A 24,847-nucleotide genomic window follows, 5' to 3' on the forward strand; every position below is an offset into this window, starting at 1 on the left:
AATCACAGCCAAGCCACCAGGAAAAATCCCATGAACAGCTCACATGGACTCCAGGAAGCCTTCCGCATAGCCATTTGCATGGCATTCGCCCACTCCACCCTGGCAAGAAGCCATCAAGTGGCTAATTAGAGCTGGCCACAGAGAAGGCATTGAGCAAACACTTGTTGCTTGATAACCAAGTCATGTGGTCCTTGCCCACTCCCACATCAGTACAGAACCTACAGATAATGCCGGAGTGCGCTGGTCTTTCACTGATCCCATGACACCTCACCTTCAAAACATCTGCCTTGCTTCGAACCACCTCTCTGCTGTCCTTGGCATCTGTCTTCTTAGGGATACAGGCTTCCACTAGCCCTTCGGTCCCAGAGCGGCAATGTCCTCTCCACACTAACAAGCCAATGTATGAGAAAGCAGCGGGCAAAAGGCAAGAGTATGGATAAATTGGAAAGTCCCTTTGCAACTAAGGTTCCGTTTCTATCACACCGTTTTGTTCTTCTCTTTCTTGGTCCTCCTTTATTGCCTCCTATTTTCAAATGCATGGTAAAACATTATCCTGACTTTATGTAAGTCGCTGCTTCTGACTCTGTTTTATACTTTTTAAATCTGTATGTATGTGTGTCCGTGTGTGTGTGTCCCCATGTGTATGTGTTCATGTTTGCACATGTACACACATGGAGGTCAGAGGGAAGTTTATGGGAGCTGAATCTCCCCTTCCATCATGTAGGTCCCAAGAATTAAACCAGGGTCACCAGGTTTGTCAGCAAGCCTTCTCCTGCTAAGTCATCTTGCTGGCCTGTGATCTTTAAAACTTGATACAAAACCCTGAGGCTCTGTCTGAAAACCTGGCCCAAACGTGAGCAGCCACAGAACTGGACCTAGGAAACACACACGCAGACCAGCTGGGCAGAGAAATGCCCTAGGGAACATGCTGAGCCCCACCCATCTCTGCTATAGAATTTTGAGAGAGAAAGGGGTCCACGTGTTTATGAAAGCTCTTGAGTTGCCAGAACTGGACATCCTCGCACACTGTATGCAAGGTGCTTCTTCAGGCAGCAGCTGGTCTAAAGATCATCCAGGATGCATATCGACAGACTGTCTTGTCTTGGGGAAACATTTGGATTTCAGAAGTCTTGACCCTGCCTGCCTGTCACCTACTCTGTCCCTTACACCCTTGTGACAGGGCAATGCCATTCTCTCAGGAACTTAATCACAGACCAGCACTTTCTCAAATTCTGACCCAGAATAATGGTGCACATTTTCCAGGAACAATCTGATGACTGGAATCCGGCATATGGTGCAGGATGACCGAGTGGGGGTACTGAGTGTCTCCTTTCCTTCTCGTTGGTGTTTATCATGTCTCGGTTTAGCAATGCTCTAACTTCTTCCGGTTTGTTGCAAAATGTACAATATGGGCATTACAAACCATTTTCACTCTAGAACTTATTTCTCCTATATACCTGTGTCTTGGCACACCTTGCTCCTTCTGTCCCATCTCCCTCTATCTTTCTAGACTTGGAGACTACTATTATAGTTTCTACATCCATGAAACCAAATCTGCTGGTCTTACATGTATGTGAGAACGTGTGTATCCATTCTTTTGTGACTGGCTTATTCCTGCATAACACAGAGTGCTGTGGTTTCATCCATGTTGCTATGGTAGCAGATCTCCATCTTCTTTAAGGCCAAATAGTGTTCTGCTGTAGCTATGCACCATATTATCTTTATCCATCCATCCACTGGTGGGCAGTGTGGTGGATTCCATGCCATGGCTGCTGTGAACAATGTCCCAGTAAGTACAGTGTCTCTGATATACCAACTCCATTCTCATTGGCTGTATATCCTGTATCGGGAATGCTAGACTAACACTTTGAAAGATGTTTAACCAAAGCAAACATCATTGGTTATGGGCACACCCTCATCCCGAACATTCTTTGCCTTAAATGACTGTATGCTGGCCACAGTAATGGTTAGAAAGGATGTTGTCACATCATAGTGAGGAGCTCTGCTAGGCTCTCTGACTGCTCACTTCAGACCTTGACAGAGCACTGGGCTCCACCGTATGATCGATGGGAGGAACAGTATAGTGACCATTCAATGGCACATACTTTCTAGGCAAAGTAGAGGTCCTGCTAAAAAACAAAATATAAAAAACTCTCCCAAAGAGAAAAATGCAAAAAGAGCCTTGTCAGACTCTAAGTACCTTGAAGTTCACCTTGTCCATGCGTCTGTCTTGTCTCATGAGTACACACGAGAACAGTGCAAGCCCCATGTTCCTCCCCAGAAATGCTGAGCTCCAAATGATTTTTGAGCTATGGACTTGAGGGCTTTGAGATGATAGAAGCTATTACTATTTCTCCTACACAGACAAGAATAAAGGCTGGAAACACACGAGTCAGCTACCCCAGTGACCTCATGACATAAGCAGCAGGCAGGTGAAGGGCCTTTCCTGGCAGTTCCTACTCACTCTAAATCTTGTCACCATGAAACTGAGATATTTGTCTTCAAGCAGCTCTTTGGCAGTTTCTGCTTTAACTTCAGTGGTTTATGGATATCTGACCTTTAACCTCGGAATGAGGACAAACACTGCATTTTTTCCCAACTGTGTTTCTGAAAATGAAAAGTCAGATTTGAGTTTACTCCTCAACTTTATATTCTATTCCTTGCTACTGCTCCAGTTTGAATCTGACATACCCGTGTTCTACCCTGCCCCCCACGCACTACCGAGATTCATGTGAGAAGGCCTGGGCCACACCTTGAGGTGCTCTGGGTCTGTGGTGGAGTCTTCAGCAGGTGGGGCCTAACCTGGATGGGCAGAGGCAAGCAAGCAGACAGGAGTTCTAGGCCAGCCACAGCTATATGGTGGAACCCATCTTAAACAAATGTCTAGCGGAAGAATATTAGGCAACTAACTCACAGGGGATGACTTAGCCCTTTTCTGTCTCTTTTTTTCCCCTGGCTACCATGAGGTGAAGGTATCTCCTATACCACTGCATGTCCCCACCACAACTGTGCTCCGAAACCCTGAGTCTAAATAAACCTTTCTTCTTTTGATTAGCTCAGGTACCTCATTAGAGTGAGAGAAAGCTAACACGATGCCCTTATCAATTTTGTTGTTATTAAGTCTCCTTGCAGTTAAAAAAAAAACAAAAAATACTAGGTGGTGACTATTAGAAAACTCTTAAGAATATGAAGTAAAACATTTTTTTATTTTAAAGTAAAATATTAAGAAAAAACTTTTTTTATTAATAGCAGATTATGATTTCTTTTTGAGCAACAGCCCGTCGTGACGCTCTTGACATGCATCAGAATTTGGAAGCTGTGCATTCAGAATCCCCAAAGAGAGCCTCTAAGGAACTACTTCTAAAGGCAACCAAGAAAGCCACAGAGCATCCAGCATCCTCACACATGCCTGCGTTTCAACAACACTTCTTCACTGTAATGCAATTCCCTATATTACAGAACTTACCCTGTAAGAGCATATACCTCGGTGACTTCGGTCTGCTCACGGAGTATGCAGCCCTCACCGTTACCTGATTATAGTGCATACCCATCACCTTAACCCCCTGCTCATTAGCAGTCGCTAGCCAGCCATCACGCAGCCCCTGGCAACCACTCATCTTCTTTCGGTTTCTATGGATTTGCCTAGTTAGGGCATTTCATACAAATTGAATCCCACAGCATGTAGCTCTCTGTGTCGGTCTTGACTTGGCGTGATGTTTTCGGGATGGCCCTTGTTGAAGTGGGTATCAACCCTGCTTCTTTCTTTTCTACAGCGTTTTGTGCACACTCCTTACTTTGTTTGCCCATCCATTGGTTGATGGGCATCGGGGCTCTGGCCGTGGGTTTGGGGCTGCTCTGTGTGTGTGTGTGTGTGTGTGTGTGTGAACACCCAGGTTTCATGTGGACATGGCTTTCTGTTTTCTTGGGCACAAAACAAGAAGGGGAACATGATACAGGCATCCCCACATCTCTTTTCGATGCTCGGTATCTGGACCATTTGTTGTTGATTGCTAGTTCCAGCTAACAACCAGTGGGGTACACAACATTCTTTACTAAATAAATCAAAATAACTTGACTTCTTAGAAGAGAATGGAGAGCAGTCTGTCTCCTTTGTCTTTGGACGTCAGCATACTGGCACTGAGAATGGCTTTGAATTCATGTCAGCATATTGGCGCTGCGAATGGCTTTGGATTCACTTAGTCTCTGCCATAAACAAGAGCTTATTTAGTCTTAGGAATCTGGTGGAAAATGAGGGGTGTGATATGCACTTAAGTGTGACCTAAGCAATACAAATTAAAATGGACGCTCGGGAAGAGAAAACGAAGGCTACACTGAGCCAGATTAATAGTAGCTTTCTAGTCTAACAGCTTTCTACCATAAAGCCATTAAAAAAAAAAACAGGGGGAGTGGCTCTGGGGGAGAGGGGAGATGAGGGAGCGGCTGGGAGGAATGGAAGGAGGGGAAACTATGGTTGGGATGTATTGTATGAAAGAATATATTTTTAAATAAAAATCATGGAGCCCAAACAAGGGCTACCCATGAGTGTGTGCATGCGTGTGCGTATGTATGTGTTTGCACATGCTCATACACATAAGAGCACAATGCACAATTTAATCAACTAAATGTGCCGAACAAAAACATGGCTCTAGTCTTACTTGGTGTAATACAGATGGACAGAAAGAAAAAAACAGACTGGTGGTTTGGGGTGCAGCTGCTCCTCTGGGCAACTTCTATTGAGAGGGAACTGTCAGGGCCACCCTATCTAGAGAGTGGGGAAAGTATCCAATTACTTTGAACAAAGTAAAGCTCAAAGAACGGTTTTCACAATGACTATCTTGGTGGAAATCCTACCTAGAAACTCATTAGTTCCCAGTGTAATAAAGTTGAATGAGAATCTACTCAGTTAAAGAAAAATTAAAATAAGAAATCAAGAAAACTACTGACTATCTGGCAAATGAACACAAAACCTCAAACCCTGGCTCACATCCATGCCAAGTCTCACTCACACTCATAATAAAACATTTAGAGACACCAATTCTTTGTCAAAAAGAGGATAGAAGCAAATTCCATCTAGCCTGGGTTTTACATCATGCTTAACTGGACAAGCAGATGTCCCTTAAGATGGCCATTTCTGATGAGTGTCTTTATCGAATATCTGTGAACTCACTTATCCTTATACCAAGTGTAGTCCCGACCACCCTTGTCCCATTCTGAATGCCGGAGGCTGAGCATTAATTATAGCCTGACTCCAAGGACCTGATGACTCTGGGCAGAGACTTTTAGCATATGGAGGACCCATTCCTGGATATGTAAAATTGATGAAATCTGTTAGGCCAGGGATCATCTTTGGGGCTTTGCTAGTACTACAGGGAGCGTGGGGACATGACTGTGTTCCAATAAAATGTAAAGTGAATTGCCAAATTTAGTTTAGTGCCCCCTGTGTGAGATGACCTGGAAGATTCTCCCTGCCTGCCAGGGGTGCTGAGCAAAGTCATCGGCTACTGAACCCTCCGTGTGATTGACAATGATGCAGGATGTGCTACGGGACTCCATTCTAAGGTGGCCTAACACATAGACCTTGATGATGGGTCCTGCTCACATTCCTATCATAGGGAATCCTGTTCAGTGAGGACTTCATCTTGGAAATAGAAGTATCAGTGTGAAAGGGGAGGAGTTAGGCTTTCTGATAGGCTGTTTGGATTCACAAGGTCTAATCCAAAAGGATGAAAAAATAGCTCTCCAAGCAGGGGTGGGGAAAGGGTAGGGTCTGGTCAATAGGAAATGGGAGATTTCCAAAGTGCGGCTGGCTCCTCTATAACCCTTCTAAGGAAGGCAACAGACCTCCTCCATGGCTGCTGCCCAGTCTGCTGCTCACTGCCAGACACCGAGCTGGATGGCGTGACATCTTCCCTGGTGTCCCTTTTACTCTCTTGCCATCCCTCCATGTTCCGGGCTCACTATCTCCTAATAGAGTCTTACCACATAATCCTTTCCCCCGGCTCTGCTTTCTAGAAAATCAGGCCTAAGACACGACCTCAAATTATTCTCTTTCTTTAGGGAAAAGACACAGATAAAACAAACGGAATGACTTGGTTTAATGCATCCGAAGCTTAGTCCAGTATGCTGTGAAATAGGGACTCACATAAGAGAGAACCAACCCTGGCTTTCCATGCTAGGTTCAAGTCTCTCTCCATTCTTCGAATGGTAACGTATATATCAAACAACATCAAGAAGGCCAGCTAAGTGATGTAGCTTCTAACAATAAAGGGAAGCAATGCTGATGGGCCAGGTCTCTTGAAACAGCTAGCTGATGTCCAAGAGGCTCTGCTATTCACAGCCTTCACATTGAACCTCTGTCCCCAATGTCACGGTGCTGAGGGGTGATGAGATCATGAGAGCCTCACTCACTTGGGATCCATGTTCTTACAAATGAGGCCCCTGGGAGCTTGCTCATCCTTTCTTCCACGTGAGTGCACCAAGAGAACTGATCTCTAGCAAGCAGAGGGCAGGCTACAATTGGACACTCAATCTGCAGGCACTTGTACTCCCCAGCCTGCAGAACTGACTGTTTTCCAACCACCTAGCCTTTGCCCTTTTGTTAAATTGGTCCAACACAGACTCTTAACACTAACGCAGGTCCCTGAATGAATGGAGTAGGCTGCTGATAACAGTTTACCACCCGTGAATCACAGTACACTCGGATTCAGCCCCAGCCCACTCTGGAGGAGCACAGAGCATGTTCCTAGATGATGCAGGAGAAGCATTTTCCTGCCACTGGTGTCCCTGGCCTCCCTGGGCTGTACTCGGGGACACTCTGCATGTTGAATTACCCTGGAGAGGCAGGCAGAGCTGTGGGGAAGTAGAGGGGACATCTGAAGTTAGTGACTCACGCATACCCGCTGCAGTCACTGAGGAGTCTACTTAAAACCAGCATCAGGACTACAGTAACCTATCTATTGATACTTCCTGTTGGGCATCTGGCTCATTCACTAACAGCCATCACTAAAGAATCTGTATCTTCCCAGGCATTGGCATGCTCCTCCTATTGTAAACAGGATCTGTATTTGTTCCTGGGTTCCCCTCATTTCATAGCCTTTTCTTCCCTTGCTTGCTACAACACTACCTTGCAATCTCCACCAGTTCCTCTCTGTCTCTGTGGTGTCCTCCTTAACTTTGTATTCAGAGCTGTCTTCTACAGGCTTGCACTGGGCAATGTGTCTGTACCTCTGATTGACTGAGGTTTCTGTCCCACCCAATCCCACAGCCCTTCTGTCCCAAAGAAACACACAGAGGTTCTACATTAATCATAAACTAGTTGGCCTATTAGTTCAGGCTTCTTATTAACTAATCCTTACATCTTAAATTAGCCCATAATTCTTGTCTGTATTAGCCACGTGGCTTGCTACCTTTATCAGTGAGGCATTCTCATCTGGCTTCTTCTGTGGCTGGATCACCACTGCAAACTAACTTTTCCTCTTCCCAGAATTCTCCTGTTCTTATTGTCCCACCTATACTTCCTGCTGGTCGCACAACCTATACTTTCTGCTGGGCTACTGGCCAATCAGCATTTTATTAAAATACAGCTGATAAATCTTTACAGGGTACAAGATCATTGTCCCACAGCAACCTCTATTCTAAGGAAAATCAAATTCTAGATCGCCCCACTCAGTTGTGTATGTTGGTCACTGCACAGTGGGGGCCAGTCGGAGTGGAATCCATTCTGCTCTCTGCATGCTGGGCCATGCACCCACGGGAGTCTCTGGACTTCCATCGGTAGCATGGATGTCCTTTGAACCGCAGATGCATCCATCTACGGGCTGGCCATCTCTTTCTGAACATGCATCAAGGAACCCACCATGCAGCCTGGATTTACCTCCTTTCTCCCAACTCACATCTGAACGTCTCCCGCTCCCATTTACTTCATGACTGCCACCCAAGGCAGAAAGCCGGGAGGCAGGAAAGCTCCCTGCCACCAGCCTGCCACATCCTGTCTGACAGAGTTCAGCCCCCGCCTCTTTCAGGCCACTGCCACAGACTGTACTGACCTCATTATTTCACACTTCATTTAGGCTGTCTACTCCATGCTCCATGCTCCCAAACCTTTCACCGCTGCACGAGGAGTCTTGCTGTAAGGTAGCCATGGGGTCCTGCCACTGTTTGGAGACTTTTCACAGCTTCCCGCTGCCCACTGGGTGAAGAGTCATGTCACACCCCAGCATTCTCTCACTTCTACGTCCTTACCCTGCCAAGCCCACGGACCTGCTTTCCTCATGCCGCCTCACCCTCTGTCATGGGTCCCTCCTTAGAGCTCCTGCACCCACCGCATGCAGGTGACAGGTCCCTCACTGGAGCTCCCACTCCCCTTTGTCATGGCCTGACTGCTTGTGGGTGTTTATCTGTCTCTGACCCCTTTGGAGCTACAATCTCTTAAAGCAGAACCTTTTCTTTATTTGGTGTTGTATATCCACAGCCTGACCCGTGGCAAGTGTGGGCACAGACTCTCATCCATGAAATCCTAAATGGATGTAAAAGCAAGCAGATTATCAGGCGGCGAAGGGGACACCAGTGTAAATGAGGTTTTGCACAGAATACTTATTATGCCCAAGCGCCCTCTGGGGGAAGACAGATTAGGGATTAGGGAGTGGGGGAGAAAGCCAGGCGGCTCTCAGGATCCTAGGGTTCTGCCCTGGTGGATTCTATCAGTCACAGAGGACTGAGATACGCAAGGGGAGGCAACTGCATATTCTCTGCACATGCACAGGCCTTTTTTCTTGTCCTTGTTCCTTGAGCAACACAGAGTCACAAGTATTTACATAGCATTGGCATCGGATTGGTATTATACTAGAAACGACTTAAAGACTTAAAGGGCGGGTGTGGGTTCTAGGCAAACACCACACCTCCTTCTATAAAAGACAGGGGTATCTGTGGGAGTTTTTAATCAGAGGTCTTGAATGTCACCTTAAGGGGCATCTGCATTTGTAAACTATCCTCTGCAAGAATGAGAAGAGTGTACTCAGTGCCTCTCAGCAGCAGGTAGTGGGCCTGACTTGCCCTTGATTTGCTGCCTGGACAGATGGAGGAGGGGTGCCACCTGGACAGATGGAGGAAGGGTTGGCATGAAGCATGCAAGTTGGGACAGAATTGGGGGGTCCAGCAGTAAGCTACCAACTCAGAGGCCACAGCATGGCTTCTGCTAGGTGCTCTGCTACAGACAGGCAAGAGGCTTCCAAGCAGGGAGGGGTGGGGGAAAACCCCAGCAGACCAACTAAACTGGGAGAGGCATTTCCCATTCCGTCCTTTCCTGGTCCTATCTACGTCCAGGGACATCCCCAGCCCTACAGGCTCTCTGTGGCACTCTCTTCAAATACCCCAGACATCTCTCAGTCCTTCTCATGGATAATCAAGCAGGAATCCATTTAAAAATCTGCTTCCAGGGTTAACAGTGTAGCACACCGAGACAGTATTTGCTCAAAACATGGGGTTCAATCCCCATCAGCACACACAGGTATCCCTCCACATAAAAAATTAAAATCTGCTCCCACTAGGAGCAAGGCAAGGCCATTCTTTATGGTATATATTTGAGGCTCAATAAAAATACGTGTTGAGCCGGGCGGTGGTGGCGCACGCCTTTAATCCCAGCACTCGGGAGGCAGAGGCAGGCGGATCTCTGTGAGTTCGAGGCCAGTCTGGTCTACAAGAGCTAGTTCCAGGACAGGAACCAAAAGCTACAGAGAAACCCTGTCTCGAAAAATCAAAAAAAAAAAATACGTGTTGAATTGACCAGAAAAACAATGAATACAATAATTACCTAATGAGTGAGTAAAGTTGACCTCCATCCTGAATGCAAGACGGAGGAGTTAGGATTACTCAGTAAGAGAGAAAGTGAGAGGGGCCAGTTCTACTGGACCCACCAAATAACCCAGCAAATCAGCCAACCTTGTTACCCATAAGACTGGTGAACTTGTGGACCAAAGTCATTCTCTGCAGTGTTTAATATTAAAAAACAAAAACAATGTGATTTAGTAACACATGTCAGTTACCTGCAATTCATGCTCAACTGTCCAAACACAAAGGCCCTCCCCCTTTCTGCCACACATAAAGTTTTATTAGAACGTAGCTGCATGCACTAGCTTAAATACTATCTATATTACTGTTCATGCTAAGTGATAAAGTTAAGTCGCTGTGTCAGAGACCATGACCCTCCAAATCTAAACTATGTACTGCCTGGTCTGCTAGAGAATCAGCTTACCAACCTGAGGAGCACACTGCACCCCACAACCCCAAGGAAGCTCTGTCCTATGGTATATGAACAGTCAGAGTCCCGGAAGGAAGCTGTCAGACAGTTTCTGAGATACAGAATGTGGCTGCATTTCCATCCCTAAGTAGAGTAGTACTTACACTAATGGCAGCACATTCCTAATACACCGCGATGGAAAAGAACCAGTTAGATAAAAATATTCAAAGTCTAGAACAAGGCCTATAATGAATTGTTGCCATAATTTAAAGGATAGGATGGATAACATATGTAATTTATTTTTAAAACAGCAGCATACTTAGAAAATAGAGGATACAAATGCCTCAAAAGGATATATGTGATAAATAGCTCTGGGAAACGTGACTGAGGATTTTTAATGTTGATTTGAATACCGTTTTTATTCAGTGGCTTTTTAACCCTGAGAATATACTATTCTTTAACTGAGGAGTGAGAGGGAGAAAGAGATAGATAGATAGATAGATAGATAGATAGATAGATAGATAGATAGATAGATAGATAGATAGATAAGATAAGATAAGATAAGATAAGATGAATGGATGGACGGATGGACGGACAGATAGGTAGGTAGGTAGGTAGATAGACAGCCTAGAAAGGCATTTCCTCTGTTTCCCTTTGCAACAGACTGGCTAATTTGAGACAAGAACAAATCCACCCCAATTCTTGCTCTTGAGCTCATCTAGTCCAAACTGCACAGCACAGATGGAGATCTGTGTTCAGACACCCACTCCCCTGGGGAACGGCACTGAAGCTGCCTCTCCCCAGGGGAAGTGCATTCAAACAGCCACTTGCACCCCTGAAACATCAAGGCTCCTGAGCAGGGCAAAGATGCTCAAGTGTTTGTTTTGAGGAAGTGTGAGATTAGAACAGTTAAAAACAACCCCACTTCCCTTTTCCTAGAAACCCTGGTCACAGCTCTTCAAGGGGAACACCCTGCTGAGCCTGCAGGTTAGGGTGCTTGTGTTATGCACAGTTCAGCCAGCCAAAGAAGCAGCTGTCAGCTTCTCTGTCTCCAGATGACTGCTGGCTGTCCTCTCACTGGGAGCCCTCCCCTTAGTGCAGGCTCAAAATCGTAAATTGTATTAATAACATCCATGTCTCAGCTGTAGAAATGGCTTAGTGGTTAAGTCTAAAAAAATGGCTTAGTCTTCCAGAGGACCTGGTTTTAATCTCCAGCACCCACATGGCAGCTCACAACTGCCTGTAATTCTATTCTAGGGGATCTGGCTCCCTTGCATGGAAATACCTGTAGGCAAAACACCAATGCACATAAAATAAAAATAAATTATAAAAATAATTAATATTAATATACACGGAATATATATATATTCCATGTCCTGGTGGCAAGAGGCAAGATAGAGCTATGAAGTTAGATGGGCAGAAAAGACAGAGGCCAATGCTGGAACCAACAGGTAGACATTCACATTCTTGGCACAAATGTCTGCGGTGCCCAGCAAGTCTACTTTTGCTTGTGTTGTTTCTCTTGGTTTCCTCGAGGCAGAGTCCTTGGAAATACAGGGATGTCAGGATTTCTCAGCTGGTTTGTTTTACACTTCTGCCCTCAACTGGATCAGTGTCCTGCTTAACTTGTGCCAAGACTAGCCGTACTGCACAGCATTGTAAACCATCGGGATCCTGGAGTCATTTGGGAGGTCCAGGGAAATTTAACTCTTTGGAGCATGGAGCTCCAGTCCTATTCAGCTCAAAGAGATGCAGAAAGTGGTTGGGCGGCTGGAGGTAGGCATCTAATCCTTGCAACTGGGAGGTTGTCACAGGAGAACTAGCATGCATTTGAGACCAGCAGCCAATGAGATACTTAAGTTGAGAAAAGGGTGTTACAGTAAAATCAGGGCGAGTTTTTGCAGCCTCTGACTCTCCGGTACCATTAGAATAGTCCCTAGACAGTATAGATTACCTTGACCTGTTGAGCTGGCTTCTGAGGTCATTTACTAACAATACAGTCCTAGAGTCTAAGGTTTGAGTTCAATGAAGGTTGGTGTGAGGTGTCAAGGATTCTGGGAATCTGAAAGTACAGCTGTCCTCTAAAGCTGCTTCCAGAATGCAGAGCGAGGCCCCAACACCTAGCACCAGGGATGAGCAGGACCCTACTGTAGCCCCCGGCATATGATAAACAATTCTAGAACTGGAGGGTTAAGATGCCAGGTTACCTTTCCTTGAGTCAGATTTAGCAAGGAAAAGCCCCCAAACCAGAAGGTGGAGCGGTAGGGAGAAAAACAGCCCAGGAAGAGGCAGACATTGCGGCGTTAGAAAAGGCTGCTCCTGAGCGGGACTCACCATTGGTAGTCGTGTTGACATAGTAACGGCGGCCCTGAGGAGACAAGTAGCTGTGCCAGCCAGGTGGAAGGATGACCGTCTGGCTCTCCTCTCCCGGCGGAGGGGGGACCATCCCAGGCTTCTGTTGGAGAGGAAGGAAAGGGTCAGACATACTTGTCATTTTTCACAACTGTTTGGAACCACAAAATCACTTGGAATCGCACAACTGGGATAGCCTGGCCTGCAGGCATCTCTTGGGACAGATGACATACAGTATGAAGTGCCCCTCACAGAAGGCACAGCCCCACCCAGAGCAGACAGAACTGATCTTCTTCCCTAGCAGATGCTGAAAAAAAATCAAACCCAGGGTGCTGTGCTTGCCAAGAGCCCCGCCACTCCCCATGGACTATGCAATCTATACCCGCTGTAGACTGTGCGTTCCACACCCGCTGTGGACTGTGCAGTCTACACCCGCTGTGGGATGTACCGTCTACACTCCACAGGACCACTGAGTACAGCAGCAGACACAGCCCCAGGCCTGCTGCGCAAACCTAGCAGAAGTAATTAATGCAGGCCACAGCAGGGCGAGGTGTAAAACATTCTCTAATAATGTTGAGAGTCTGTGAGAGCCTGGGTTGGGTTTCTCTCTATCCAGTGTCATATCACTGTGGCTGGCACAGGGAACCGGGATTGTTTAAGATGAACCAGACACCATAGGCTTGATTCCTGTGACCATGCACGGTAACATCTGTCTTAAGAAACAGAAGAATATGTAAGTCGGAGCATTACGTGGAAGGCGGGCACACACTGTAGCTGCATCTGTGATCCCTCTGGTGGGGGCTTACGGGCAATTTTTATCCTTTATTTTCTTACTTATCTTTTCCATGTAAATCTCTAATAAACACAGAAATAAAGATTCTCGGCTAAAGAACATTTAAAACTAAAAACAGAGGATCCAAATTAGCCCACACACTTGCTGTGCCTTTTGGAGAAGGTAAATTGACAAAAATCAGAATTGCAATTACGGAAGGCCGAAAAATTCTCAGCCAAACCTGTTTACAAATACAAAAGGCCACCAGCTCTTGGTGCCCTCGGTGTCCCCTGCCATGCCCCACAGGAGTGGCTCCTCTGGCCACCAATGGCCAATATTTAGGGAAACAGGGTAATGATTGAACCCAGAGCAATGAAGGATGTGCTCTTGATGCCCCTCTCCAGACAGCCCCAAGGCGGCTTTGTCTCAGTTTCCTGTGGAGGCCTTTGTACTATAAAAGGAAGAAGCAAATCCCAGGTGCTGCTGGGAGTAAACATGGCCTCCTTCAGCCCTCTATGGAGACCTGGTGTATGCCATGAATTCCCACAACTGCGCTCCCATGTTTGTGTCTCCCGCAGGGGCACCTGCTAAGCCACAGTGCCTCTTTGATTTTGCATGAAAGGCTGTACTCTAGACAGGTGATGGTAGATACACAGCAGCCAGGCTGACTGCAGGAGTATCTGCCTCCCGGGAGCACAGATCATACATCAAACACAAACACAAATGAACCCGGAAGCAGGAGAGACTGGCCCCGAACACCAATCACTCTAGCGTCTCCTGGCCTGGAAGATGACCAGAATACAGGCAATATAAATAGGATAATGAAGGAGAAAGCATGAGAAAGAAGCAGACATGATGGTGTTCGTCCATGATTCCAGCGCTCAGGAGAATAAGGTGGGAGAATCATGAATCTGATGCCAGTCTAGGCCCTAGCAAGGCCCTGTCTTAAAACACCAAGGGTTAACGAATGAGAAGAGGGAGAAAAGAAGAAAGCAAGGGAGGCGTGGAGGAGGGCAGAGGGGAGAGATAGAATCCTGTATACACAGGGTCTTGGGAATAAAGTGGTAATTGGGGTTGGGAGTGGGCAGGGGGTGGTGGTGCTGAAGAGGGCTGCTTTGCTGGAGAATCTTCTAGAACCAGAGGATGAGATGGCTGGTCCCTCATCTTTCCTTGAGCCTAACTAACATCAGGAGTACCAGGAGGGGGTCCATGGGAAGCTGTTGATGCAGGTTAAGCAAGCTTCTGAAGCTCACAGGAAGGCCCTGCACAAAGAGGATCCAAGGCCGCAGTGTAAACAGCCTGCGGCTCCAAGCACTCGGTGCCAGTCCTACCTCAGTCATCACTGGACCTCGGGCAAGTGACTCAGCCAGGCTATTTCCACATCAATGAAACAAAAGATGCTAATGTAGGCCCAGGTGTGGAACATGCTGTGGGCTGTGGAGAGCCAGAGTAACATACCCAGAACACCGAAGAGGAACCACGACCAGGGTTGCTTCAAGAGATGGGGGAATATCACCCTAAGGGGGAAAGCTCTCCCAGGCTCTGCTCCCTGAGAGATAAAGTCCAGACAGACACACAGACCTCCCCTCCACCACATCTGGAATGTCACCTTCAATGGTTGTTCTGAGGTTTCTGCTGCCAAGAAAGGGAGGTCAATGTCCCCTGGAGTTGATGATTGATGTTGAAAAGCTGGTCGGGGAGGAGTTCTGTGGGCCACAGAGTGAATGAATTGAGTCACTTGATGCCCCAGGGCCTCAGCTTTGAAGCAACTGCAGGAAGCCTGGCTCTCTCCAGTTTCCTAGTACCTTTCTCTTCAGAATGATTCTGGTTTATCTACCTGTGAAACCCAGCGAGCTAACAGGAAGCCTCGTGTTTACACAAGAGGATATGGTTGACCATGAAGGCAGAGTGTCCTGAGGCTCTCCTATCTAGGGAGTGCAGGGACCTTTGGAGAGACACCATAATTCTGAGCCAGGGAGGGCAGAGAAGGGGTGGGGGAGCATCCACTGGGGGGAGGGGGCTAATTCTTAATTTGGCCAATGTGCTATGCTGAGGGTGGTTTTCACACCCGTGGAACACAGCCACCAGCCACCCTCACTGCTGGCCACCTGACTGCCTTGCCTTTATCTCCGGAGCCAGCTGCAACTCTCTTGTCTTTTTCTTTCCTAGGAAGAAGCCCTTGCTAGCTCACCACCCACAAGTCAGGAGTTAATAGATGCTGGAGACAGGTGGGGATACGGTTCTCCGCAAGACTGAAAACAAACATCCCAGCAAGCTGGATGTGAGCATTCAGGGCAGAAGTATTCACAAGGGCCAAACATGTAGATAATGCAAAGGACCATCTTTGAGGATATGGATTAAACACGGAATAGCCATATGATGGAATATTACTCAGAAATGAAAAGGAATAAGGTCCCGGTTCTCATTATATCATGGCTGGGCCTTAAAGACATCATGAAAGAAGTCAGGTCACAAAAGTCATACGTGGTCTCATTCTATCATGGGACAAGTTCAGAGCAGGAAACGCCACAGATTACACTAGTGGCTACGGAGGGCTGTGGGCAGGAAGATAAGATGGATGCTGGGCTTCTCTGTGTGTTTGTGTGTGTGTGCGCGCGTGCTCGTGTGTGCGTGCATGTGTGAAAATGGTCTAAACTAGGAAGATGTCATGGTTACACAATATGCAGGGAGTGCATAAGTGCTATGCATGGTCGATTTCAAATATATATATATGTATGTATATATATTATCACAACAAAATTTGTCTTTGAAGAACATACAGCAAGGCTAGAAAGATAGCTCAGAAGTTAATAGCAAGTACTTTGCTGCTCTTGCAGAGGACCCAGGTTTGGTTCCCAGAACCCACAAGATGCTTACAAAAACAAAAAACACCTATAACTTCAGTTTCAGGGGATCTGACGTCCTCTTCTCGACCCCATAGGTATCGCATACGTGTGGTGCACAGAAATACATGCAGGCAAACACTCATTTCAAAAAATAAAAATAAAACTTTAAGAAAATATGCAAAGACAAAACTTTAACTCATTGCCTGCCAGTCCTCATATAAGAGTCCCAAAGCATTCAGTGCTCCTCGCTCTTATGACCTCAACGGGGCAGGAACAGGCGGCCTTCTGGGAGAGCTGCCCACAGCCACCAACAGGGTAGGTGTGGATGCCTACTTAGTAATTAAGGACTCTCTTGATTTTTCTTCTCTAATTAGTTATCTCCCTAGCTAAATCCTCCCATCTGCACTGGCTAGTTTTATGTCACCTGATATAAGTTAGGGCTATTTGGAAAAGGGGCCCTCAATTGAGAAAATGTCCCCGTTAGATTGGCCTGTGGGAAAATCTGTGGTGCATTTTTTTTTTGATTTATGATTGACATGGGAGGACCCAGCTCCCTGTGGCTTGTACCACCCCTGGGCTGGTTATCCTGGTTTCTATAAACAAGCAGGCTGAGCATGCCACGAGAAGCAAGCCAGTAAGTAGCGCTCCTCCATGGTCTCTGCTTCAATACCTGCTTCCAGGCTCCTGTCCTGACTTCCCTTCATGATGGAGTCTGACCTGAGAGTTGTACACTGAAATCAACCCTTTGCCCCCCAAGTTAATTCTGGTCTTGATGCTTCATCATAGCAATAGAAACCTAACTAAGACCCCTTCCTTCCCTGGCCCTTGCAGCTCCTCTGCTCAACTCTCTTGGCTCTTTCCAATGGGAAGAGGAAGGAAGAGCAGAGAGGCACCTCAGTGGGGCAACAGCACCTAGAATAGACAAGATCGGAGTGAGCAGAGCGGGCTGGTGGTTCCTGCTAGTGAGGCAACATAGAATGTCTCTGGTGGACTTAATAATCCTGTCGCTGCCTCTGAAAGGAGCCATCCCTAGGCCAGAGTGGAGAGCTCTTTCTGCTCTTCCCTCATTTGTTTAAGAAAAAAACATGCTTAACTCTACACAAAAGTTCATCCTCTGAGTGTGTGAGAGAAGGTATCAGCCTTTTGTCCCTCCTCCAAATAGGTGTAAAGATCTTCTGCAGTGTCACTCCAGGAGGCACGTTGTTTTTCTTTGAATTCTTCTGTGCAATATCACACTGTCTGATTATACATAGCACGTTTGCTTACTCATGGGTCCTCTGATGGACACTTGCATGATTTCACTTCAGAGCCATTGCAAACAATGGTGCTAGAAAAACTCGTCCCCTACCGTTTTCATCGGTAACGTCAAGGAGTTTGTAGACCGCTTCAAAATCCTTGTCAGATGCCCACACATCTGTCATCCTGGCCCTCAGGACTCTGAGGAAGGAGGATCACCCGTGCAAGTCCAGTTTGATATACACAGAGACTCTGCCTTCAAACACCAAAGACTGGGAATGTAACTCAGTGATAGGGCACTTGCTTAGTGTGTGCACAACCTGGGTCTGATCCCTACCATAGCAACAAAACAAATAGAAAAAAAGTAAACCCTAATGAACCTTAGATCTGAGTGCAGGCCTGATTTCTATGTACCTATAAGGACTCCTATCCCTAAAGGTCTTTAGTGTACAAGGCCCTGAGCTTTAAACATCTTTACAAGATATCTGTATTAAGGATGCTTTCATTCCTATTTTATAAGTAAGAACAATCACTTAATATTGTACAGATAAGTGAATGTTAAACCAAACTACTTTAAGCGACTGCTTTTGGGCTGAGAGTATAGCTCACGTGCAGAACACAGTCTTAGTGCCCTGGGTTCAGTCCAAGCACACACAAAAACCTCACTCAATCCATCAGTCAATCAAACCAACCAACTAAAATTAGTTTGCTTCTAGAAAATTCTGTCCGGTTACCCAGTGCCAAGTTACCTTCAAGCCATCTCCTGCCAGCAACCCACACTAAGCTTCATGTCAGCACTTGTCCATGAGATATGACTCCCACAAGGGGAAAGACAGCTCAGGCCCCAAACTCTTATTGTCTCACAGTCTCCAAGGAGCATATGCCTTCTTGGGAGATGCGCAAGAATATCACCACCCTCACCCAGGCGTCACGTTCATTCCCCGGCTGTCGGCTGACATCCCCATCTCCTTATTTTAAACACAATCAAAAAATAAATAAAAATAAAAACAAAAACCATTCCTTCTAATCAAGGTACTGACTCTCCTTGGAAAGCCAAGTAATCAGATAAAAGGCCATCACCCAAAACTTGAGAAGAAATGCCCCATTCAGATGGAGTGGTACAAACCTGTAACTCCAGCATTCAGGAGGCTGAAACAGGGGGATGGGTGGTCAGCTCAGTGTCAGCCTGGGCTACCTCGTGAGTCTGAGTCCAGGCTAGGCTACAGAGTGAGACACTGTCTCAAGTAAACAAAAACCCAATTGAAACATCTAAAAATCAGTCATCAAACAAACAAACAAAATAAAACCAAACCAAACACACAATACCAAAACCAAAACACAAGTGTGATCAGCTCAGCACATGTTAAACAGTCTGGGGTGTGTGACCTCTCCTGGGCCAGATTTCCACCACCAGATCAAGACAGTTTGCGCCCTGAGTCCTCTGCCCACTACACTCCAGAGCTACTCCGACACAGCCGTCAGTGGGAGCAACTGAGAGGAACCATTGCCTCTGGAAGAGAAACCAAGATGAACCCTGAAATTTCAGTAAATACGATTTGTAAGAAAGCAGTACTAAGCTGTACTAAGCGGTGCAGTGACTTATGAAAGGGAAGGCTCCTATCACCTAACCCGAAACCCTTTCAACAGACTATTTTAAGAACGACTACAGCCTCCCGTAAGTTCCGACCCCTCTCCTAAGCTCCCCAGAGCCTCCTCCACTCTTCCCATTCAAGTTCATCCCGGGACAACATCCACCTGCGGGATGCTCCTAGGAGCACCTCCCTCTTACCTTCTGAAGCAGAGAGCGAACGCTACCTGCAGGTGTTCACAGGTGGCCGCCAGACACTTGATTTAGCAGCCGATCAGAGAGTTTTAAGGTCCCCCCGTTCCTCGTCCTCTCACACCCCAAACCCAGCAGCAATGGGAGCTCTAAAGAAAGGCATATCCACAGGGCTCTGCACCCCCTCTCCCCCCCACACCCAGATCTATATATAACACCTCCGAAGTTGTCAGCCTAACGAGCCACTTTCTGGCAGACCCGTTGCCATGACAATGACTGCTAATGAGCCCAGTGCTGTGATTGGCACGGCTTGAAGGCTCCTCCACAAAGGACTTGCCAGCACATTCCTCCTTCTCCAACCACGTAGCCAGCTGGACATCCAGAAGTAGTCAGGACATGGCTGGGAGCAGCTTCAAGGATTCAGGCCCTAGCAATTAGTTTATTGCCAGCACACTCTGAGCAAACCTAGACACAATGTCAGGCGTGGCTTCAACTGCTATTTCTGTACTCAGCAGGGGTCATGGTGGCAAAGGAACATTAGGAAGATCAAGCCCCAACTTGGCCAGCGGTGATGTTTACACTTGGATGTAATCTCTGTATCCTGAAAGACTGAGGCAGGCAGACTGCCATGAGTTCAAGACCAGCCTGGGCCACATACTGAGACCCTTTCTCAAACAAAATTAGACTAACTGGGCTATTCTTTCTGCTGGACACCTGTTCATGGTAGGAGGGCTCCTTCACAGAACTAGCTACCCATGGTGGCCCCACCTCCCTCAACGATGTCACCAGCTTCACGTTTTGGTCTACAGGAAAGCTGAGCATCCTCTCTTTGTCTGGCTGGTGAAGCTACTGTTCCTCCAGCCCTATCTATTCAGAAATTGCAGATCACAGGAGAGGGCTGTGGAGGTAGCAGGGTACATCTGACAGTAGCACAGTGTGTTCTGAGAGGGTCATTTTCACAGGCACAGGCTGGACTAGATGGGGGCCGGAGAGCAAACAGCCCCTACAATCAGAGAAACAAACTAGAGATGAGATCCAGGAAGGCAGTGACACGCTCCCCTTGTTCTCAGTTTAGTCTCACTCAGCACAGGGCCCGGAACATTGAACGATGAATGAATGAAAAAATGAACGATGAATGAATGAATGAATGTTGGGAACTGAGTTTCAGACAGATGTGAGGCAGTCATTTCATCAAGGCTGAGGCAGAAGAATTGCACATTCAGGACTGCCCTCAGCTCCATAGCAAGACCCTATCTCAAACAAACAAAACAGCAGCTACAAAACACAAGCAGAGTGGATTTTAGTGGGCAATTGTGGTACAAACCTGTTAATCCCAGTACTCTGGGACCGGTAGGCAGGAAGGTGCCTGAGTTCAAGGCCAGCCTGGGCTATACATGGGAGCTCTTTGTCAAAGAAAAACAAAAGAGACTTCTAGCATATTATGGGCTAGAGTTTATATGCATGAAACAAGCTTACAATGATGAAACAAACTTTCTTTTTTTGAGGAAAAGTGACAGAAATACAGTCTTCAACAGACAAGAACTCTCAGAACATTACCCCCGCTTCCTCTATAGCAAAGGGGAAATTGTCCTTAACTGATTCCAGAACCCCCACAGATACCCAAAGCCCCGGATGCCTGATGTTCATGTCTAGCTTTACATAGCAGTCACACCATAACCTACATGTATACCCTGACACTACAAACCACTACACCAGGCACGGTGGTTCATGCCTGTAATCCTAGCACTTGGGAGGCAGAAGCAGGAGAAGCAGCGTGAATCTGAGGCCTGGACTACTAAAGAGGTTCCAGGACATCCAGAAGTGCAGAGAGGCTCAAGCAAAAACATCAGCAAAGTTGCCGTAAGTATTAACTGAGAATACACCACTGAAAACGATGTAAATGTGGTATCTTCACACACACTGCTTAGGGAATAATGGCGATAAACTCTGCACAGGTCCAGGAGAAGCAGTTTCCCAAATATTCCCAATGGTCAGGAGTTGGGATCTGTGATGTGGGCTCACAGTGCTTAGAAGATGTTCTCCAATGTTGAAAGTTTAAGTGAAGTTACTGGGAAGAAAGAGGAACTCACAGTTAAAGGGACCTAGGTCAAACACTGAAAGCAAATGATGAAACAATGTATTAACAGGGCTGGGGAGCTGGCTCAGGGCTGAAGCGCTTGCTGTGAAGACATGACGATCTGAGTTCAGATCCCTAGGACTCGCTAAATGTCAAGCACAGCTGCTGCAGATCTGCCGCTTTAGCACGTGGAAGAGACAGGCAGATCCAGGAAGCCAGCTAGCAGGCTAACCTGGCCAACCAGTGAGACCTAAAGACCTAAAGACAAAGGAGAGGAACAGCAGTATAAGGACACCACCGGGGTGGCTATCAGCCTCTGGCCTTCACAGGTGTTTGCACAAGTAAGCACACCTGCACAAGGCACACTTTTGAAAAGGCCCTGGGAGATGGCTCAATTGCTAAATGTGTTAGCCACACCAGTTCGACCACTCAAGTTCAATCCCGGGAGCCCACATAAAAAGTTGGATGTGGTGGCATGCATCTGTTATCCCAGCATTTCTACAACAAGGTGGGAGGCAGAGACAAGAGAATGCCTGAAAGCTCATGGACCAGTGTGCTGGTTAGTTTTATCTCAACTTGACACAAGTTAGAGTAATCTGGGAAAGACTCTCAAAATGCCTCAGTGAAACTGGCCTATAGGCAAGCCTGTAGAGTATTTTATTGATTAGTGATTGGTGTGGGTGGGCTCAGCTCACTGGGGCTGGTGCCATCACTAGGCTCGTGGTCCTGGATTAGATAAGAAAGCAGGCCGAGCAAGTCATGGGGAGCAAGTCAGTAAGCAGCACCCCTCCACGGCCTCTGCATCAGCTTCTGCCTCCAGGTTCCTGCCTCGAGTTCTACCCTGACTTCCTTTGATGATGGACCATGCAGCACAAACATAACATGAAACAAACCCTTTCCTCCCCGAGCTGCTTTTGGTTATGGCGTTTTTAACCACAGTAACAGAAGCTCTAACCTAGCAACAGTCAGCCTGGAGGATGCAGTTCTGTGGCCAAGACAAGAAAAACCCAGCCTCAACAAGGAGGAAGGCAAGAACTGACTCAGAAAATACACCCTCTGACCCCCCTACATACACCCATATATATACCACATACGCGCACACTCATACATACACACAGACTAACTAAATAATTAAATATTTACATAATTATAAATTCTGTTACACAATTAAGTCTGCAAATTGTTGTTTATGTAGAGGGTGAAAAACAAGTGACAAACAGTCTAAGTAATACCACAAAATATCAAGAGGCAAGAGAAAACCAAAATGAGGATGACCCTGTGGGGACAGAAGTAGACTCTTTTTCTTCTCTCCCATCTGCTCTGGTTTGTCCCCTAAAGAGTCATTCTCTGGGAGCACAGCCCCTCCCCCAATCAGAAATGATATTGAAAGGTGGAGGGACCTTTAAGAGGTGGGGTGTAGCAGGAAATCATGTCTTTGGGGGAGGCACCATACCTGTCTCCTGGGACTGGATTTGGTACCTCAAGATTGGATTGGTTGCTATAAAGAGCTCAGCTTTCTCAGCTAGCTCATCTTGTTTCTTTCATTGGGTGACAAGTCGCTCTGTGTCTTTGACTCTGTCTCTGTCTGTATGTCTGTCTGCCTCTCTATCTCTCACACACACTCATCTTCCACATGACATCCTTTGTATTATGATTTAGCATAAGGCCTTATTGGAAGCTAATGCCAGCGCTGCACTTCCAGGCCTCCAAAACTGTGAGCTAGATAAACCCTGTCTTGTTTCCTTTATTCAGAAACCAGTTACAGCAACATAAAATTAACTAAACAGGTTTCCAGAAACAAAACAAAACAAAACTCCTTCTGAGACATAGTGAGTGGTACACACCCGTAATCCTAGCACTTGGATGTCTGAGGCAGGAGGATCACAAGTTCAAAGCTGGCCAAGCTAATGGCTAAGCTACACAGTGCACTCCTGCCTTGAACAACCCTCTGTATTCTCCTGCTTCCTCCTGCAAAGCCAGACACTGCTCAGTTGGTTCCCTCTTTCATCCCTTGGCATTTATCCGTCTGGATGTCTCTTCCTGAAGCCCAAAGTGTCCCAACTACAGTGTGGACAGGCAGTTTCTATAGGGGATTCCAAGTCCAGGAGTCCACTGAGGTTGGACAAGCTGGGCCTGAGGGAAAACCCAGCAGGAAGCCGGGGCTCTCAAAACACCTCATCTGCCACTCCTGTTTGCTTCCAGTTTTTACCACAGAGACCATGAGTCTTTAGGGTCATTGAACCAGCAGATGTACTATGCAAGGGTCGATTAATATGGGTTCTGGGCTAATTAATAGGCAATGAAAGCCCTAAATGTCAGGCTACTCTTGTTAGTCCTTTCTGCTGCTGGCGCCTACACAGTGCCACCACACAGGGTAACAGCAGATGAAAGATACTTTTTCCATTAATCCTTCTTCTAGCAGAACCTCAGCAATGACCAACGGCAACTCTGCCATGTAAGACTTGCTTCTGCCTCTTCCAGAGGCTGAGCGCTACGTGAAAGCACAGAATCTGCAAAGAGGAGGCAGCCAACAAGTATTTCTGAAAACAGAGAACATTCCTTAGCAATAGGATTGACTGTTTCCCCATCCTGAAGCCTTTGCTACAGGGACCCAGAGGAAGCATGTCTGTGTGGTCCTACTGCTTATGTCTGTGTGGTCTTGAAGTTTTAGAACAATTTATATAAGCAAGGAAGTCTGCTCCTAGCCGACTGGTCCAGCTTCTGCATTTCAGCGGAGGAAACCTGAATAATGCTGTGTACCATTTTGTATTGACATAACAAAATACCTTGAGGAGAGGTATTTAAAGAAGAAAGGTTTATTTGGCCCCCAGTTTTGGAGGTCAGAGGACACAGCACTGAAGTCATAATACAGTGGAGAAACAGAAAAAGAAAGGGCAGTGTGCAGAAGGGACCAAACGTGGAGCATCTCAGCATCATAGCAATAGTATTTAGTGAGAACTAACTTGCGCAGTGAGTCAAGTGTGTCCCTGTGGTCTAACAATCTTCCGCCTCTCCAGGGTTCCTTCCTTCACCATATCCACATGCACTATCAGACGAGCCTTTGTAGGTCCCACTCAAACCACATCTAAATCACTGCCCCAGCAGTTAGCAGACTTCTAGATCCTAGTATGTGTAGATGGGTGTGTTCTCTTCTGTAGTCAACAGCATCAAAAAAAAAAGGCTCGGTCATTTCTCATTGTCCACCTCCAATTGCAGATGACCAAAGCATCAGCGGAAACCTCAGTGGTTCAGGTCTAAAGGGACAATGCTCCAAGATGAGTTCAATGTGAATGCTTTCAATGCCTTTGGTTTCCTTGTCTATAAACTGAGATGGTCATAGCCCTTAAGATGACGGTTTTAGGATCCAGGAGAAAAATCGTTTGCAATAGAGTCCAAAATAAACACCAGTGACTTCTAAAGGCATCCGAATGTTCAGCTCAGTTTGCAAAAGCAACGACCACATAAACAGAAGAGGCAACCGAGACCTCCAGCCCAAGAACATGGGTGTTCACAAAACATTATTTTTATTATCATTACCTTTAAATTTGTT

At 46.6% G+C, this 24,847-nt stretch overlaps 1 protein-coding gene across 6 annotated transcripts in view; it reads right to left on the minus strand.

Moving 5' to 3' along the window:
* Gas7 (growth arrest specific 7) overlaps positions 1 to 24,847 on the minus strand; it is a 231,923-nt gene that overhangs the window by 72,926 nt on the left and 134,150 nt on the right. For 4 of the 6 annotated variants that reach the window (XM_075992118.1, XM_075992122.1, XM_075992119.1 and 1 more), the window contains exon 2: positions 12,569 to 12,689. In XM_075992118.1, coding sequence (XP_075848233.1) covers positions 12,569 to 12,689 — 121 coding nt within the window. Of the gene's footprint in view, positions 1 to 12,568; positions 12,690 to 19,229; positions 19,694 to 24,847 lie in introns of those variants that run through there. The other 2 variants (XM_075992120.1, XM_075992121.1) reach the window with 2 other exon arrangements.

The sequence above is a fragment of the Microtus pennsylvanicus genome, chromosome 11 (assembly GCF_037038515.1).
Source record: "Microtus pennsylvanicus isolate mMicPen1 chromosome 11, mMicPen1.hap1, whole genome shotgun sequence".
NCBI classification, from domain to species: domain Eukaryota; kingdom Metazoa; phylum Chordata; class Mammalia; order Rodentia; family Cricetidae; genus Microtus; species Microtus pennsylvanicus.